This window comes from Anolis sagrei, chromosome 1, assembly GCF_037176765.1.
Source record: "Anolis sagrei isolate rAnoSag1 chromosome 1, rAnoSag1.mat, whole genome shotgun sequence".
In the NCBI taxonomy this organism is placed as follows: Eukaryota; Metazoa; Chordata; class Lepidosauria; order Squamata; family Dactyloidae; genus Anolis; species Anolis sagrei.
In genome coordinates this window covers 49,663,964-49,680,042 of record NC_090021.1, presented here as the reverse complement: position 1 = coordinate 49,680,042, position 16,079 = coordinate 49,663,964, and the positions used below count along the sequence as shown (strand labels likewise).

General features: G+C 42.7%; 1 protein-coding gene across 1 annotated transcript; it reads right to left on the bottom strand.

Annotated features, from left to right (window-relative positions):
* Positions 1-160: 160 nt before the first annotated feature.
* On the bottom strand, positions 161-15,007 carry GTPBP2 (GTP binding protein 2). The gene is made up of 12 exons (XM_060754033.2): positions 14,683-15,007; positions 8,939-8,965; positions 8,262-8,446; positions 7,881-7,989; positions 7,289-7,486; positions 7,012-7,186; positions 6,175-6,394; positions 5,343-5,478; positions 4,906-4,964; positions 4,047-4,218; positions 3,170-3,334; positions 161-2,185 (listed from the first exon to the last, which is right to left on the bottom strand). Exons 1-12 carry the CDS (start codon positions 14,875-14,877, stop codon positions 1,988-1,990), a joined length of 1,839 nt encoding a protein of 612 aa, XP_060610016.1. The 5' UTR covers positions 14,878-15,007; the 3' UTR covers positions 161-1,987.
* Positions 15,008-16,079: the final 1,072 nt, after the last annotated feature.

The window sequence follows — 16,079 nt, the reverse complement described above, 5'->3', positions numbered from 1 at the left end:
GTAAAGATAGATGAGTATGTCCTATTGGCTTGTAAACATTATGGAACATGCATTCCTTCCTCACCATGGAATGAAGAAAGGTCAAGGCAGGTAGAGTTTTGAAAGCCAAAACCTTCAAGAGCAGGGAATGTACAATCTTCAGTTTAAAAATACAGTGCCATTTTATTCTTTCAATAAAACATCTTTATTTTGTACATTATATATAAAGAGAGATGAAGGTATCTCCCTGCTTTAAAGAGTTCACAAACAATGGATATGAAAGGCATGGCACTAAAAACACACAAGAGAAGGCAAGGGAAGGAAACAACCAAATGTCAGGACTGACAGCACCTTGTATGTTTATGTTTACAATGGAGTTAACCCCGCCACCTCTGTAAAATGCAGGGAAAGCAGTTTCCTCTTTTGAGAACAAACCTGCTTAGACCATAGTGGAAGGTAAATACGGTATAGAGTATATTTTCATAAAAAGTGGTGATCCAAATGATTAAAAGGGAAGTAGAGAAAGAAACTTTTGTTACAAAAGAACCATGATAAATACTGGTAGGTGGAGTTTAAAACTCCTTTATAACAAGTGCTCATTGTACTATTGAAAAATTATGAATGAAGTGAATTATCATTGGTTCTGTTGAAAAAGCATCAAAAACCTAGAAGATTTCTATGTAGCAAAACAGCTTTGAATGGTAGTATTACATTTAATAATTCAGCACTTGTAGGACAAATGAAACAGAGGAGGGGTCTTGATTTAATGAAAAGTCAGCATTATTTTTTTCTTTACTGGCCATGCTGACTCTTATTTGGACACTCCCTCCCACTGCATCAGTGATTAAGATATATTGAAGTAAAATAATACTGTTGTCAGCTTTTAAAATGAAATGCCCTGAAACAAAATTATAAATGAAATCTTTAAGTGCTTTAAGGTTGCCTTACTCCATTGCTAATTTAGCAAACAAGTAACATCAAGCAGTTGTAAATAAGATCATAGATATAAGTATGGTTTTCTGGGACACAGACAATAGTAGTGTTGTTGAACTGTTGCAGTTGGCCATGCTGCACAAGAGTCAAAATTGTGACAACACTGCAAAACTTCCTGTGATGACTGAATAACCCTTGCTGGTTTAATTATAGGAGATTAAAGCGTGTTTCCCCAAGAAACAGGTTGGACTGGAATCCCAGTGCACTCACTGGCTAAATCGGACTGAACAGACGTCTCAATATTGTAAGTAGCTTCCCAATAAGCAGCCAATAAAAACAGGGAGATTTGTTTGAGGGCTGCAAATATAGATGGCTCCTGATCAATGCTCCTAATAAAGGAGAAATGACTTTCAGAGGGCCCTGTGGAAACATGGCAATATTACATTCATGAGCTAAGAGCTGTAGTTGCTATTAGACTGGTGTTTCTGAAATGTTCCTTCCCAACTCCCTTTAAAAATGAGTCTTTCTTTAGCTGATAAAAGGAACACAATCAATAGATTAAATGAAAATAACTTAAAGATGAATTTAAAGAAACTTCCTGAGTTGTACTGCAGGGAATGAAAAACATTCAGCTGTCACTCTTAGTCACAAAACTAGGCAGCAGGACACTAAAAGGAACTGGGCCCGGTGGGAAGAAATGGGTCCGCTGCTGCCTCCCAGGTGGCAGAAACCCCAGGCTGCAGCGCAGAACACAAAGGGCTTTGCCCTCTACCCAGGAATAATTTCTCAACGAAAGCAGGAATTGCCAGCCAAGGCAAAGATGCAGCTAGCTGCTCTCTTGTCTATTCCAGGAAAGGCAGGGATATGGAAGCAGCAGGTGGTGGACAAACAACATGCTTAACTTGTTCCGGGAAGACCACTTAATAATCCAAAAGGTGGTTCTGGCTTCTGCCATGCGAAAGAGGAGATCTGCCCATGTACCTCGACTGGCCAGCATCAACTCTGCCCACTAGGGAGAGGTTCCTTCCCTTCTCCTATTGCTTACATTGGGGAAACTCCACAGATGTGGCAAGAGTCAAAAACTGACCAGCTCGGCATCCAGGCCCTGCTCCAAGCCGTTTTCACCAATGGTGATAGCTTGAATGTAAGTAACATGTCCAATACCTTTGGTAACGCCTTCCCGGAAAAGAAGTTTTGCTCCTATCTTCAGATACTCAGGGTGTTTAATGAATCTGAAGCAAACCACAGCCTTTTCTCCTGTCCGCAGCTTATCCTGAATGAAAGAATACAGTATAGTTACAAGATCAATAGTTCTGCTCCCCAACCTAAGGAATCCTAGTGATTATCTATTTTGTGCACTGATATCCTGCCTTGAATCCCTTTACTGAATCCCCAATAAAAGGATTCAAGGCCGTTACAACATATTGGCTTTGAAAGAAAACCTGTTTCCCCCCCCCCCCCCAAATTTTCTGGGTTTTTTTCCAGGCCTTCCCAACTCTAGGTCCATCTACAAAGTCTAGGAGCTGCCACTGAGAAGGCCACCCTTGTTCCCACCAAGTGAGTCTGAGAAAGTGGCAGAGGAAGGAAGGAAAGAAAAAAAGGGAGAGAGGGAGGGAGGGAGGAAAAAGGGAAGGGAGGAAGGGAGGAAAAAAGGAAGGAAGGAAAAAATCAAGGAAGAAAGAAGAAAGGAAAGCATGAAGGAAGGTTTAATGTGTATGGCACAAGAAAGAACATTGAGAGACTCTGCAGGCTAGCTGCATGAAAGTAAAACAGGAATCCCTCAGCACTACCTCTGCATGAAAGAATGGCGCCACTCTAGAACAGTACCTCCAAGTGGCATCCTGGCAAACTAACCCAGAAATATACCGTGGCTAATGGCATCAAAGGTTACAGAGATCTAGGATGCAGTACACATATGTTGGCTCTCACTTCTACAAGGAACATATTCACATCCTAAAATTGAACAAATTGAAAACTATTCATCCATATGAGAAGCAGGGCCAGGGTTACACGCACTGCACCTGTATAAAGACTAGGTAGTCAATGGAATGAATCTGCATCTAGAAAATGAAAGAGGGGTTGTCTACCACAGCTTCTCTTCTGAGACTTCAAGTGGGGTTAACTGCAGAAGATTCCTTGAGGGCCTTCTCACTTTCATCCTCCCATCTGAGGTGCCTCAGATGGGAGGATGAAAGTGAGAAGGCCCTCAAGTAATTATTGGGCAGGAAAATACCTCCGTTCTCATTCTGAAACTTACCTTTCCATGGATCTTCTCAACAACTGCTGTTTGCCGCACATTGCCAACATGCACTGTTACTTGGAATCCCTTCCGAAAAGTTGTGGCATGGAAGAGCAGAACAATTTCAGCTTCAAACGCTGAGCAAATGGTAGGGTTCATTTCTGGGCTGACCATCACCATGCCCTAAGTGACAGGAAGATTGTTGGATCAATTCTTTTGACAACGGCACTTACAAGGTACAGTATTACTGAACTTCCTGATAATGTCTACACTTCTCCTCTGAGAAGCTGACATCTCCTCAGAACCAAAAGAGAGGAGAGAGAAGGCAAGCATGTGTATGTGGGAAAGATGACCCCCCAAAGCCATGATTCCACCATTTATATTTATCAAACTTAAATCAATATGCCTGTGCACTGTGGTTTTAGCTATGAATAGTTTTTAATGTTTTGAAGGGTTTTAACTGTTTATTTTTAATACTATTCATATTTTATTCTGTTTTGATATTTGTGTTTTTAATGTTTTATTGTATTGTATTGGTTTTATTGTGAGCAGTTTCGAATATCTTTTTATAGAGAAAAAGTATGATACAAATAACAACAATATCAATAAGACATTGAAGAATGGAGTTAATTGCCCACAGCAAGGGCAAATAATATATGTCCTTCTAGCGGACTACAACTCAGCCCTAGGCAACATAGCTGAAGGTGGGCAATGATGGGAGGTGCAGTCCCATAGAGCCTGATTCTTGGACCCCAGAATGTCTTCTCCAGTTGGAATTCTAGAGGAGCCACAGCTGCCAATTCCTCACAGAAACCTCAGTTCCTTATACATTATTCCCAAAAGGAAGGGAAATGTGCTTAAAGCCACAGCTTCCATAGATGGGAGGAGGACTCACTTTGCGCAGTAGCGAGCGGTCAAAGTGTCCGAGAGCCAGAGTGGCAGCCTGCCCAGCACGAAGCACACGGCACGCCGAACGGTTCCTTTGGATGCTGCATACTCTCAGCTGTAGAAATTTGCCATCATCGGTTGGACCAACCACCAGGTTTTCTCCTTCTTTACATATTCCACTGGTAAGAACATGAAATTAGCATATTGTATTTAGCTCTCAAGAGGCAGGAAAATCCTTTCTTCTGCACCTACTTAGGAATGATACCTGAAATAAACCGTGTAAAGGATTTCCCTTGATCTTAAGTCTAGCTGAGTTCAACTCTGGGTGGTGGTGCTCATCTCCATTTCTAAGCTGAAGAGCTGGCATCGTCCATAGACATCTAGGTCATGTGGCCGGCATGACTGCATGGAGCACTATTATGTTCCTGTCGAAGCAGTACCTATTGATCTACTTACACTTGCATGTTTTCGAACTGCTAGGTTGGCAGAAGCTGGAGCTAACAATGGGAGCTCACCCCGCTCAATGGATTTGAACCACCGACCTTCTGATCAGCAAGTTCTGAAGCTCAGCAGTTTAACCCGCTGCACCACCATGGCCCCTGAAATAGCTTCTCTAAATTGATATATGGAAAAAATTAAAAGTAAAACCGTATATTATGTGTTGTTATGCCCTCCATCCAGGAGTCTTTAAGGCTATATTTCAGTAACTTATATTAAAGCAAAAAACTGAAATCCTTGACTCAATTGGTAAGGAAACCAGTGATAACCTACCACTGGTACTGTATTCCCTAGCCTAAAGTGATATGGGGAATCTTACACTGCTGGATGCCCCTTCCCTTCCTAACCATCCATCATGTAGGACCCACCTTGATAGGGTTCCGCCAACAACAGTGCCCACCTCAGGCACAGTGTAGATCTCATCCACCTGTAACAGGACAAGGTACACATTAGACCTGCTGTGCAGCTGTCACATGAATACTTCAGAGCTAGACTGAACAAATATTTCTAAGAATTTCAATGCAGACACTTGTATGGGACCTCCATTGAAGAGTAAGGCATTCCTGTGTACATCTACAGCCGGAACTATCTGAGGGTCTATTTTTCCTTATATAAAAATCAATCATGACTTTAATGCGGGCATGGGCAAACTTCCAAGTCCAAAACACCTGGGGGGTGAAGTTTGCCCATGCCTGCCTTAGCCATCTGCTGCTTGAAGCAAATAATGCAAGAGCATCTTGGTCTCATGCATTATGCAGGCAGTACTATTTGAGCTCTCCAATCAAGACAGGATACACTTGTGTACCTGGAACTCGGTAAGCTGTTGCATTAGCTCTTCCTGTTCTTTGCTGTTTGTCAGAGGAGGAAGGATGTTGAGGAAAACTTTCAGAAGCTCCAAATTTTCTCCAGAAACACTAGACAAGGTGAAGATAGGAGTGATGCTGCCAACAGATGAAAAAAATATGCTAGCATTCTGCAGTTCTGTGCACAGTTTTAATCTAACACAATGGGACCTCTTCGACGTTAATGTGCAAACATCTGAGGACATGGGACACAAGTTCTCATCCCCCGCTAAATTTAACTAATGTCCTGTTGGGAATTTATGCTGCTGTAAACTAACATAAAACAGTGCTGTTTAGAATTGCAGTGGTATCCCCAAGGAAAGGAGCACTGTCAAATCTGTGCCTTTAGACCACTGTACAAACTGAGGAAGCAGTGGGAGTTTGGCAGTGGTGTCAACTTGTGGCCCTCCAGGTATTTTGGACTTCAGGTACCAGAATTCCTGGCTACTGGACAAGATGGTTTGGGCTTTTGGGAGTTGGAGGCCCAAACACCTGGAGGGCCACAAGTTTGACACCTCTGGCATAACAGATACAACAGTGCAGTACTTTGTGGGACAGATCACAAGGGACAGGTCAATAGCCCTCAACACTGTCATGGAATACAATCAATGTCATGAATGCCCCACAGCCAGCTGGAAAAAATATCCTTTGTTGTGTCCCATTGTAGGAGCCCCTATTGAACAGCACAACAAATTGTATGGTATCCCCATTGTGCACAGTTGCAATTCTCTAACATGATTGTGTGTTGTGTCAGTGATGCATCTCCTACTCCAAGAAGAAGCAAGTGGTTCTTACTTAGGAGACTGGGCAAACTGCTGTGCTGCTGTGACTGCGTCGTCATCTGATGTTACCAGCAAAGGGAGCTTGTTGCAGCCGGGCTGTTTCAGGATCCGCTCCAGCTGCTTCACTGTCCGCTCCACTGTGGCTTTTGAGCACAAGTCCACTTTGCTAATGACAATGAAGAAAGGGACTTTGAGGGCCATAGCCAAGCCTAGATGCTCTCGAGTTGTGCCTGCTGCAAGAGAGGTAAAAGAAAATCAAGATGAGAAAGCAGGAAGTCAAACTTACATATATAGCTCTAGGACACATGTGTCAAACTTGAGGCGCATGAGACAAATCTAGTGTGCACTGCATCATTTTGTGTGGCTCCCAGATGCTGGACTACAACTCCTGTATTCCTCATCATTAGACATCAGGACTAGATATGATGCGAGTAGTGATACAGTAACATCTGGAAGGCTGCCGTTTGTCCTGTTTAGTCAGGATAGGGGATTGAATTCAGATACACAGCTTGTGGATATGATGTCTGAGCCACAAGTACTGTTGGGTTGCAATTTCCATTATCTTCAGTCCACAGAGTGGATAATTAAAAGTGATGGGAGTTGCCATTCAATAATATCTGGGGAGGACTCAAACTACATAAAAACTAAGGAGCACCAACCACTATGTAAAAAATTTACACAGTTGGTCCTCTGTAACCACAGATTCTCCACCCATGGATTCAATGGCCATTTGAAGCTAACTAAAATGCTCACGTGGCATTTTTTTTCTTTTGAAGTCAGTCATTTGTACTGACCACAACTGCACATGCCAGTTTTCTCAAACCTTAAAGATTAGGCAATGCTAACTTACCAATCCCAGTGTTTGCGCTCACCACCAGCATTGCAAAGTCTGGGCAGTAGCTTGTGAGGCCAAAGATAGTGGTTTTCAGGTACTTATGATGGCCAGCCAAATCAATGAAAGTGATCATCTTGGAGGAGCTCTCACAGATCTCCTCAGCTGTCCGTGAGTCACTGTAATTTACTACCTGAAAGGAAGAAGATATGTCTGCTGAACACTGAAGATATGTCCTTTATATACAGTAGAATAAAACAGTAACCCAAAAGTGCAAACAACCTGGCCTCCATACCTCTCCCTTGCTGTTGAAGCCAAGAATTTCAAAGCTGATGCTGGATGTCCTCCCAGACTGGATTTCGTGCAGATGCCGGAAAAGGTTGAGTCGAGCTCTACCCCGCCCATTATCAAGTTCTCCTTGTGTCAAGACACCTAACAGAGTTGATTTGCCTGAATCCACATTCCCAAGCACAGCCACTCGTAGGTCTAGGAACTTAAGAAAAGAAGGATAAATGCTAATTAAATTTGTTTCTAACACATATCAACAAGAGTATCTGATTAAGGTTTGACTGCTTGGCAAGCTCATGCTCAAAGGGATCCAAAATTATCCTGATAATTTAAACAATTCTGCAATACCACAATAAAAACATTATTCAGAGACAATGGGAAATTTCTGCCTTGCTCTACAAAGACTAAACAAGGTTAGAAACTGGCTCTAGTATAGTGAAATGCAACAACTTTTTCTCCGCCATGAAACTACTGCTATAGCTTTCTCCAAAGCACAAATCAGAACAGTAAGTAAACTAACTTCCACAAACTAACTTCAATTAGAAGGTCACCTAAACAGAGAACCACCCACAGCAGACAGCATTCAAACAGATTGTTACCTGCTGGTTATCTGGGACTTTTCGGACTAGAACCTCTGTTATCTTCCTGGGAATATCACTGTCATAGTCAACTTCTCTTTCCCGTAGAACAGTGATATCAGCTCCTACTCTGCAAAGGAAAAAAAAATATGTTTATAGATCATCTACAAGGAATTCCTGAATAAGCAACTGTGCCATCAATACATATACAAATTGAAACTGAATCCAGACAAGACAGAGGTGCTTGCCAAGAGTCCTATCCTAGGAATGGAGGTGTGTCAACCAGTTCCTAGTTCCTTGGCTTTCAAGTTAATAAATATTGCAGGACATCAAGACCTCCACATCAGATTTAGAAACAAATGTTGCCTTGACCTGTCCAAGAAGAAGGATAATTGCACATACTTCTCAGCCATTCGCCGGAGTGTTTTGAGCGAGGCACGCATCTCTTCTTCCGACAATCCTACAAGCAGCCCATTGTCCTCAACGCCAATCTGGTAGACTGCTTCCCCACGGCCTTCTTGTAGTCGCCACTTCATCTGCGTTACTAGATGTTCAAAGCGGTACTGAGAAGGATTGACTAGTTTCAGCTGCCCAAAGAAAGCAGTGATTACAGTGAGTGTGCAGCCCAATGGGTTTGGGTTTCCTTTCTCTGGGAGTGGGGGTATTTTCACTAGAATTTGGTCAACTTTACCCAAGACATGGATAAGAGTAGTTTTCAGCTTTTTTGGGTGACTATTTAGTTGATATGTAACAGATACACCCCAAGCAGCTAAATTAAGGAATTGCGTAACAATTAATAACAAAGAAGGCTCTTTGCTTTCTAAAAAGTACCATGTGATTTTGAAAGAAATATCTGCATTCAAATATTTGAAAACAAGAAAGGCAACACATTAGCAAATAGCTGCAAACCTTAACCAAATGCATTTTGGTATTGTTGTCTCCAAACTATATCTTTTTACATTATTTCAGAAATTAAAACACATAATTTTGAAGGACTAGTATGATTGGAAGCATAATTTGATTTTGTGGCCTCTAGCATAAATAATCTCATTTGGAGAGACCCCTCCTACAAGACTCACCTTATATTCTATGTTGCCATCTTCTGCCTAAATTAAAGAAGAAAATTTGACATTAGTGACCTTTACAGTGTTCAGCACTTGACAACACAGTGAAACCAGCACATAACCACAACAGGCTATTAATATCAAGAGTCACAGAATGCTATCATTCCGGTTCCTATCTCTATGAAGAACTGCAATGAGTCAACATATAAGTACAATTCTGGAACTTTTCTGCTTGGTTCACCATTGTTTGTTTTACAAACAAAGCAACTAGTAAACTATTATGAATGCCACAAGGGCTGAATCAGGCCTTTAGAAGTCAGATAATCAGATAACAGGGAAGGCCTCAAAACCTGTCTCCAGAAGTAACTCCCATTCAAATATTTCAAGCACACTTTGGCCTTCCACTGTGCCTTCACAAATCCACTAAGGTCACTGAGAATGCTTTGGTTACCAAGATACATCTTGATACCACTGTGCTGTTGCCAGACCTAATATGAAAGTGACATACATTTTAGAAAGAGTAAGAATTTAAAAATTTGTTCTATACAACTTGCTGGAACAATTATTGACAAACTAACTCATATCTCATTGGACGTTCTGGATTAGTGGAAACTGTAGGAAAGCTCCCTCAACTGTTCTACACATCCACACCAAACCAGGAAACCAGATAATGTGAAATTGAGAACTTTACACTTCAGCAATAGTCATGCTATACCTCTTCCGGTATTAATATTGAAGCTATCTATTCACCCCCACACCCTATATTTAGCTACATAACTTCAGTCCACTCTGGTAAATAGAAGAATTTGCTGACAATTCTTCCTCACATTAGTTTCTCCTGTGGTAAATGTTGCCAGAGAAGATAAATGTGACCAGCAGCTGAGAAAGGGAACTTTTAGTCAGGATGTGGTAAACAAGCTAGACAATGTCAAAGGAAATATAAAACACTGCAACCTTTCCCAAACTAGGTATTTGTGTTATATTTTCCAAAGGGTTTTCCTACCTGGTTAAAGGTCAATATGCTAAGGACTACTTATCAAACACAAAGTAGGAAAGACCAGGGTTAGTCTGTAAAAAGTAGGTCTGTACTGATCCTGTTCTCCGCTTGAGGTACACAGTGGGAAAGTATCACAAACCAGACTGCCCGCGGCATGTAAAATGATCTACTCATGTTTAATTTCTTCCTGAAATAATCTTGCCGCTCTGGAAGTAAACATCACTCTCTTTCCCAGCATATTTCCCTTCTCATGGGAAAGACTGAGTTTTTATTCCATGCGGCTTCCTTCTTTTCCAACGCAAAAGCGTGATGGCAGAAGGAAATACTTGGCAAACAATACCATGGAATTAACTCCCTGTATATTGGAGCAGAGAAGGTTACAATGGAATACTTCCCTTATCTGACTACCAAATCTCCTGGCTTCTACTTATATTTTAGTTGCACAACATCACTCCTAGATCAACAGTTTTAATTGAGGGTAATACAAACCTAACACCTATAACAGAAACGCTGCATTCATGTTTATGTTTCCTAAGGGCCACAAGTTGTGTACACAGTACATATTTATTGAACTGTAGAAGACTGTCAGAAAGAGTGACAAGTTCAGGCATGTCCTGAGATAGTCCACACAAGTCAACTGAGGACAGAAAAATAGTACCACTTTCAGGGATCAGTGCAGAAAGTAATCCTGTTATCTGAGAGATGGATCACTACCCTGAAACAAAAGTCTGAACTCAGAATTATTAATCCTCACATCTTTTACAGGTTGTCAGACACTGCTAAAAACACTGCAAGCTGGACCAGAGCACTTTTGACAATGAAGGAGAATCCATGCTGTACATCTATTTCAATTTTAAGTAACAAAACATAAACTAGTGATAACAAGCTGGCTTGGGGATCTTTATCAAGGCAGTTTAAAATCAAGTTTATCTTGCAGCAAACACTACTGTACAGCGTAATTCACAAAGAAAGGCTACACTGGTGCCTGAGGTGTACAGTTCCATCTCGCTGAGCTCCCACCCTTGAATGCTCCTTGACCTATGCACCCCCTCACACAAAAAGACTACAAAAACACCTTTGCTCATAAAATAAAGTTGGAAGGTACAATAAACTTAAAACCTCTTTCATAATATCTGGTTTCCTTTGTGGGCGTTATTTATTTAGGTGGCCGGGCCTGTAAGTCATGCTTAGTCTAAGAGAAATTAAGCTCAGAGACAGATTTATCAAAATTTCACTGAAGCATATGTGGAATTACAGTGACACATACTTCACTGAAGTGGGTAACTATGAAACTCACCGGCATAGATATACAGTATTTATGACTATCAGTCTGGATGGCTTTCAAGGTGGAATGGATAAATTCATGGCCAAGGAGCAAAACAGATGAAGTTGTGCTTGTGTCTGGTTGGCAAGATGCCCTTTGGGGAAACTAGTTGGCCATTATAGCTACAGAATTTGATTAAATGGGACTTTGGTCTAATGTATGGTTGTTCTTATGTTCCTGTAAGAGGTACTTTCTTCTGAATCAAGCCTTAGCACAATATAAACTATTATATCTGACCATTGGCAGAAATCTCATTACAGACAGTTCCCAAGTTACAAACAAGATAAACTGTGCAGATTTGTTCTTAGATTGAATATGTATGTAAGCCAAAACTGGTACACTTTTAAAGTGTAACTTCAGCCATATATATATATATTAGCTTTGGATATCAGAAACCCAATTAGGGGAGGATTGCATCCCTGTGGTGTTTGTTTTACTGTCTGTGCCCCTGTTCAGAAGATTTAACCTCACTTTCTGTCCCTGTGATAATTGGATTTTGAAAAATTTGGCTTGTTGTGGAAACAAGGATTAGAGGGGTACTTTGTTGTGTTTTTCCTGCATGTCAGGGGGTTGGAGTAGATGGCCCATGTAGTGTCTTCCAACTCTTCTATGAGAGACTTTTTATGCATGAAAACACTTCTAGGAATAAATTTCCCTTCCAAGGGGTAGATTCCTCTAACTTCCTGTGGTCTCACCCCCGTTCTTAACTGTGAGTTGTTTATAAGTCGGATGTTTGTAACTCAGGGAATGCCTGTAGTTGATGCTTTTTTGTTGAATGAGAATCAGGTAGCACACTGTGTTTTTCATACGAGCTATTTGAAAACAAGTTTGCTAAAAAAAAAAAAACCCCGAATATATGTATTAAAATACATTTTCCATTAATCTCAACTGCAATTACTATATTTCTTCAAATCTAAGATCTAAATATCTCTAAAAATGGGGTACATCTTAGAATCACAGGTGTACCTTATATATTTTTGTTGTTGGTGTTGCTATTGAAATTAGGGTGTGTTTTATAACTGAGGGAACATGGAACTACAGTTCAGTTTAAAAGCATCACAGTCCTTTGAAATCTCATTAGTTAGCTCCATTTCAAGTGACAGCTGTATGAAGCAACTCCAGTGCAACTTGAGTGACTCAGAACCATAACAACGTGTAAGGGAAAAAAAGTTTGGCTAGAAGTAAACAACAAAAGAGCCGGTTTTGCTGTTGCCAGCAGACAAACGTAGTCTCAGAATCACTTATTAACTATTAAAGCTTTCAACCTGGTATTTTGACAGCTGTTTGACAGAAACTAATATGAAAGATGGGAAAGGAGAAAAAAGGATGTATTGTTGAACGCTTTCATGGCCGGAATCACTGGGTTGTTGTGAGTTTTCCAGGCTGTATGGCCATATTCCAGACATATTCTCTCCTGAAGTTTCGCCTGCATCTATGGCAGGCATCCTCAGAGGTTGTGAGGTTTGTTGGAAATTAGGAAATGGGTTTATATATCTGTGAAAAGTCCAGGGTGGGGAAAAGAACTCTTGTCTGTTTGAGGTAGGTGTGAATGTTATTTCTCCCACCCTGGACATTCCACAGATATATAAACTCAATTTTCCTAGTTTCCAACAGACCACACAACCTCTGAGGTTACCTGCCATAGATGTGGGTGAAACATCAGGAGAGAATGATTCTGGAACATGACCATATAGCCCAGAAAACTCACAATAACCCAGAGAGAGGACTGTTATAATTCCACACTTTTCATTCCATTCAGTTGTTTGAGCTTTGGACCAAGACTCTGGAGACAGGATTCAAATCCCCATTCAATCATGGGAACCGTGGAGAAGTCAACCCCTCTCAGCTTCGGAGGAAGGCAAAACCAGATTCCTTCTGAACAATCCTTGGCAAGAAAACCTTATGACAGTTTGCCTTAGGATCACCATAATTCGGAAAGGACTTGAAGGTAAACAACAACCAAGTATTGAACTGAAATGGCATGTTTGCTGGCAGCAGGTGGGGAGCCGGATGAGAATACCTCCAGGATTACACACATCAAGATGATGGTGAAGGCAGCAGGCTATAATGTACTATCAAACTGCATCATTAGATGAGATGTATAGTTTTGGTGTATCCTTCTGTCCCTCCTCCACAACATGGCAAGAAATCCCAACAGGCAGCATCGATATGGAGCTATTTACTGTGAGACTGGGGGCCCTTCCACACAGCCCTATATCCCAGAATATCAAGGCAAAAATCCCATATTATCTGCTTTGAACTGGAATATATGGCAATGTGGATGCAGGTAATCCAATTCGAAGGAGATACAGTGGGATTTTCTGCCTTGATATTCTGGGATATAGGGCCCTGGGTTTTCCTTACATTTGGGCAATGGATCTCAGAGATAAAACATTAGCACAGCTTGGGAATTAAGGGGGAACTTCATTAGAATCATAGAATTATAGAGTTGGAAGAGACCTCATGGGCCATCCAGTCCAACCCCCGGCCAAGAAGCAGGAAAATTTCATTCAAAGCACCCCCGACAAATGGCCATCCAGCTTCTGTTTAAAAGCTTCCAAAGAAGGAGCCTCCACCACACTCTGGGGCAGAGAGTTCCACTGCTGAACGGCTCTCACAGTCAGGAAGTTCTTCCTAATGCTGAGATAGAATCTCCTTTCTTGTAGTTTGAAGTTTCTCCTAAGTGTTTTAAGGGACTGTAACTGTCAGTCCCTGGGTGCATCTACACCTGGCAGGTATAGAGTGTGCATCCCACTTTAAATCTATGGCTGCCTAGCAGATTCTTAGGTTCTCATTACACTAGTGTAGGCCTGGGCAAACTTTGGCCCTCTAGGTGTTTTGGACTCCAACTCCCACCATTCCTAACAGCCTCCGGCCCCTTCCTTTTCCCCTTCAGCCGCTTATGCGGCTGAGGGGGAAAAGGAAAGGACCGGAGGCTGTTAGGAATGGTGGGAGTAGGAGTCCAAAACACCTAGAGGGCCAAAGTTTGCCCAGGCCTGATCTACACTGTGGAATTTAGCACACTTTGAGGCTTTAACAGACATGACTCAAGGATGTAGAATCATGGGAGTTGTAGTTTAACAAGGCCTTTAGCCTTCTCTGTCAAAGATTCCTTCCAAGGAGGTTTGCCATTGCCTTCCTCTGAGGCTGAGAGAGTGTTGACTTGCTTAAAGTCATGGCCTGGCTCAAACTTGAATCTACACTGAGAATTAAACGCAGTTTGATATCTCTTTAGACTCCAGGGCCTCAATGTTGTGCAATATTGGGAAGTGTTGCATTTTGGTGAGGCACAGAAGGCTAAAGATAGATATAAACAAAACACTCCCAGGATTCAATAGTCTGTGTGGTGCATTGGGAGGTTAAAGTGGTGTCAAACTGCGTTAGTTCCACAGTGGAGATGCAAAGTGGAGATGAACAGCGGGTGGGTTTTCTCCTCACCTCAGGCGGCAGGTAGGGCGGGTTGTTGGCCTTCCCCCCGCGGTGCCTCCCGTTCTTCTTCCTGCCCTTGGAAGAGGAGCCCCCGCTGCTGGAGCCGGCTCCGGAGCGGCCTCGCAGAGCCCCCCCGCCGCTTCCGCCTCCTCCTCCTCCTGGCCGGCAGCAGCCGCCGAAGAGCTCCGACACCCGCGAGTCCATCCCTGGCGGCGCCTCCTCCTCCTCCTCCTGCCTCCCTTCCCCGGCTGAGCTCCTGCTCCTGCCAGCGCCGCACTTGGCTTCTGAGGGCTCGCTCTCTCAGGCTCTCCTCCTGGCGTCAGAAAGAGGAGCGCGAGGCATCACGGGAAGACAGGCCTCTGCAGCCGCTCCCTCGAACTACCACTCCCAGCCTCCTCTGCGCCCTGTCACTCTTTCGCAGAGCCCACACAGACACATCGGCCAGGCACCCTCAAACAGTGGTTCTCAACCTGTGGGTCCCCAGGTGTTTTGGCCTACAACTCCCAGAAATCCCGCCGTTTATCTCCACTGTGGAACTAACGCAGTTTGACACTACTTTAAACCCCTAATGCGGCACACACTGTTGAACTGAATCCTGGGAATGTTTTGTTTATATCTATCTTCAGTCTTCTGTGCAAAAGTGCCTCACCAAAGAGCAACACCTCCCAGGATTGCACCGTAATGAGATCTACAGAGATCTACAGAGACACTCCCGGGAACACCTCAGCAAGCGAGAGTCCAAAAGTGGCAGGCTCAAACCCAGAACCTCAACCAATGGCTGATACCAAATGAGAGACTCTCCTCTGGGCACACAGAAAACTGGGCAACTTGGAAGGCGCTGAACAGACTGCTCTCTGGCACCACGAGATGCAGAGCCAACCTCAAGAAATGGGGCTACAAAGTGGAATCCTCGACATGCGAGTGTGGAGAGGAACAAACCACTGACCACCTGCTGCAATGCAACCTGAGCCCTGCCACATGCACAATGGAGGACCTTCTTGCAGCAACACCAGAAGCACTCCAAGTGGCCAGATACTGGTCAAAGGGCATTTAATCAACTACCAAACTCACACATTTTGTATTTTGTCTGTTTGTTTGCTTCGTTCTGTTAGAAATGTAATATAATTGACTGGTTGCCCTAACACAACAAATAACAAGTAAAATACTGTAATGAGGCCGTGGAGTTTAAAGAGCATCCAAATCCCTGCATATTTCCAATTTCCTATTCCTGGACTGCAACTCCAACCAATTCTCCAGATAGATAGATTAGATAGAGATAAGTAGGTAGGTAGATAGATGGATAAGGAGGACTGCTGGGAGTTGTAGTCCAAGAATAGGTAGAGAAGGAAGAAAGGGGGAAAAGAGGAAGGGAAAGAAAAGGTGGGAGGGGATGGAAGGGGATAAGG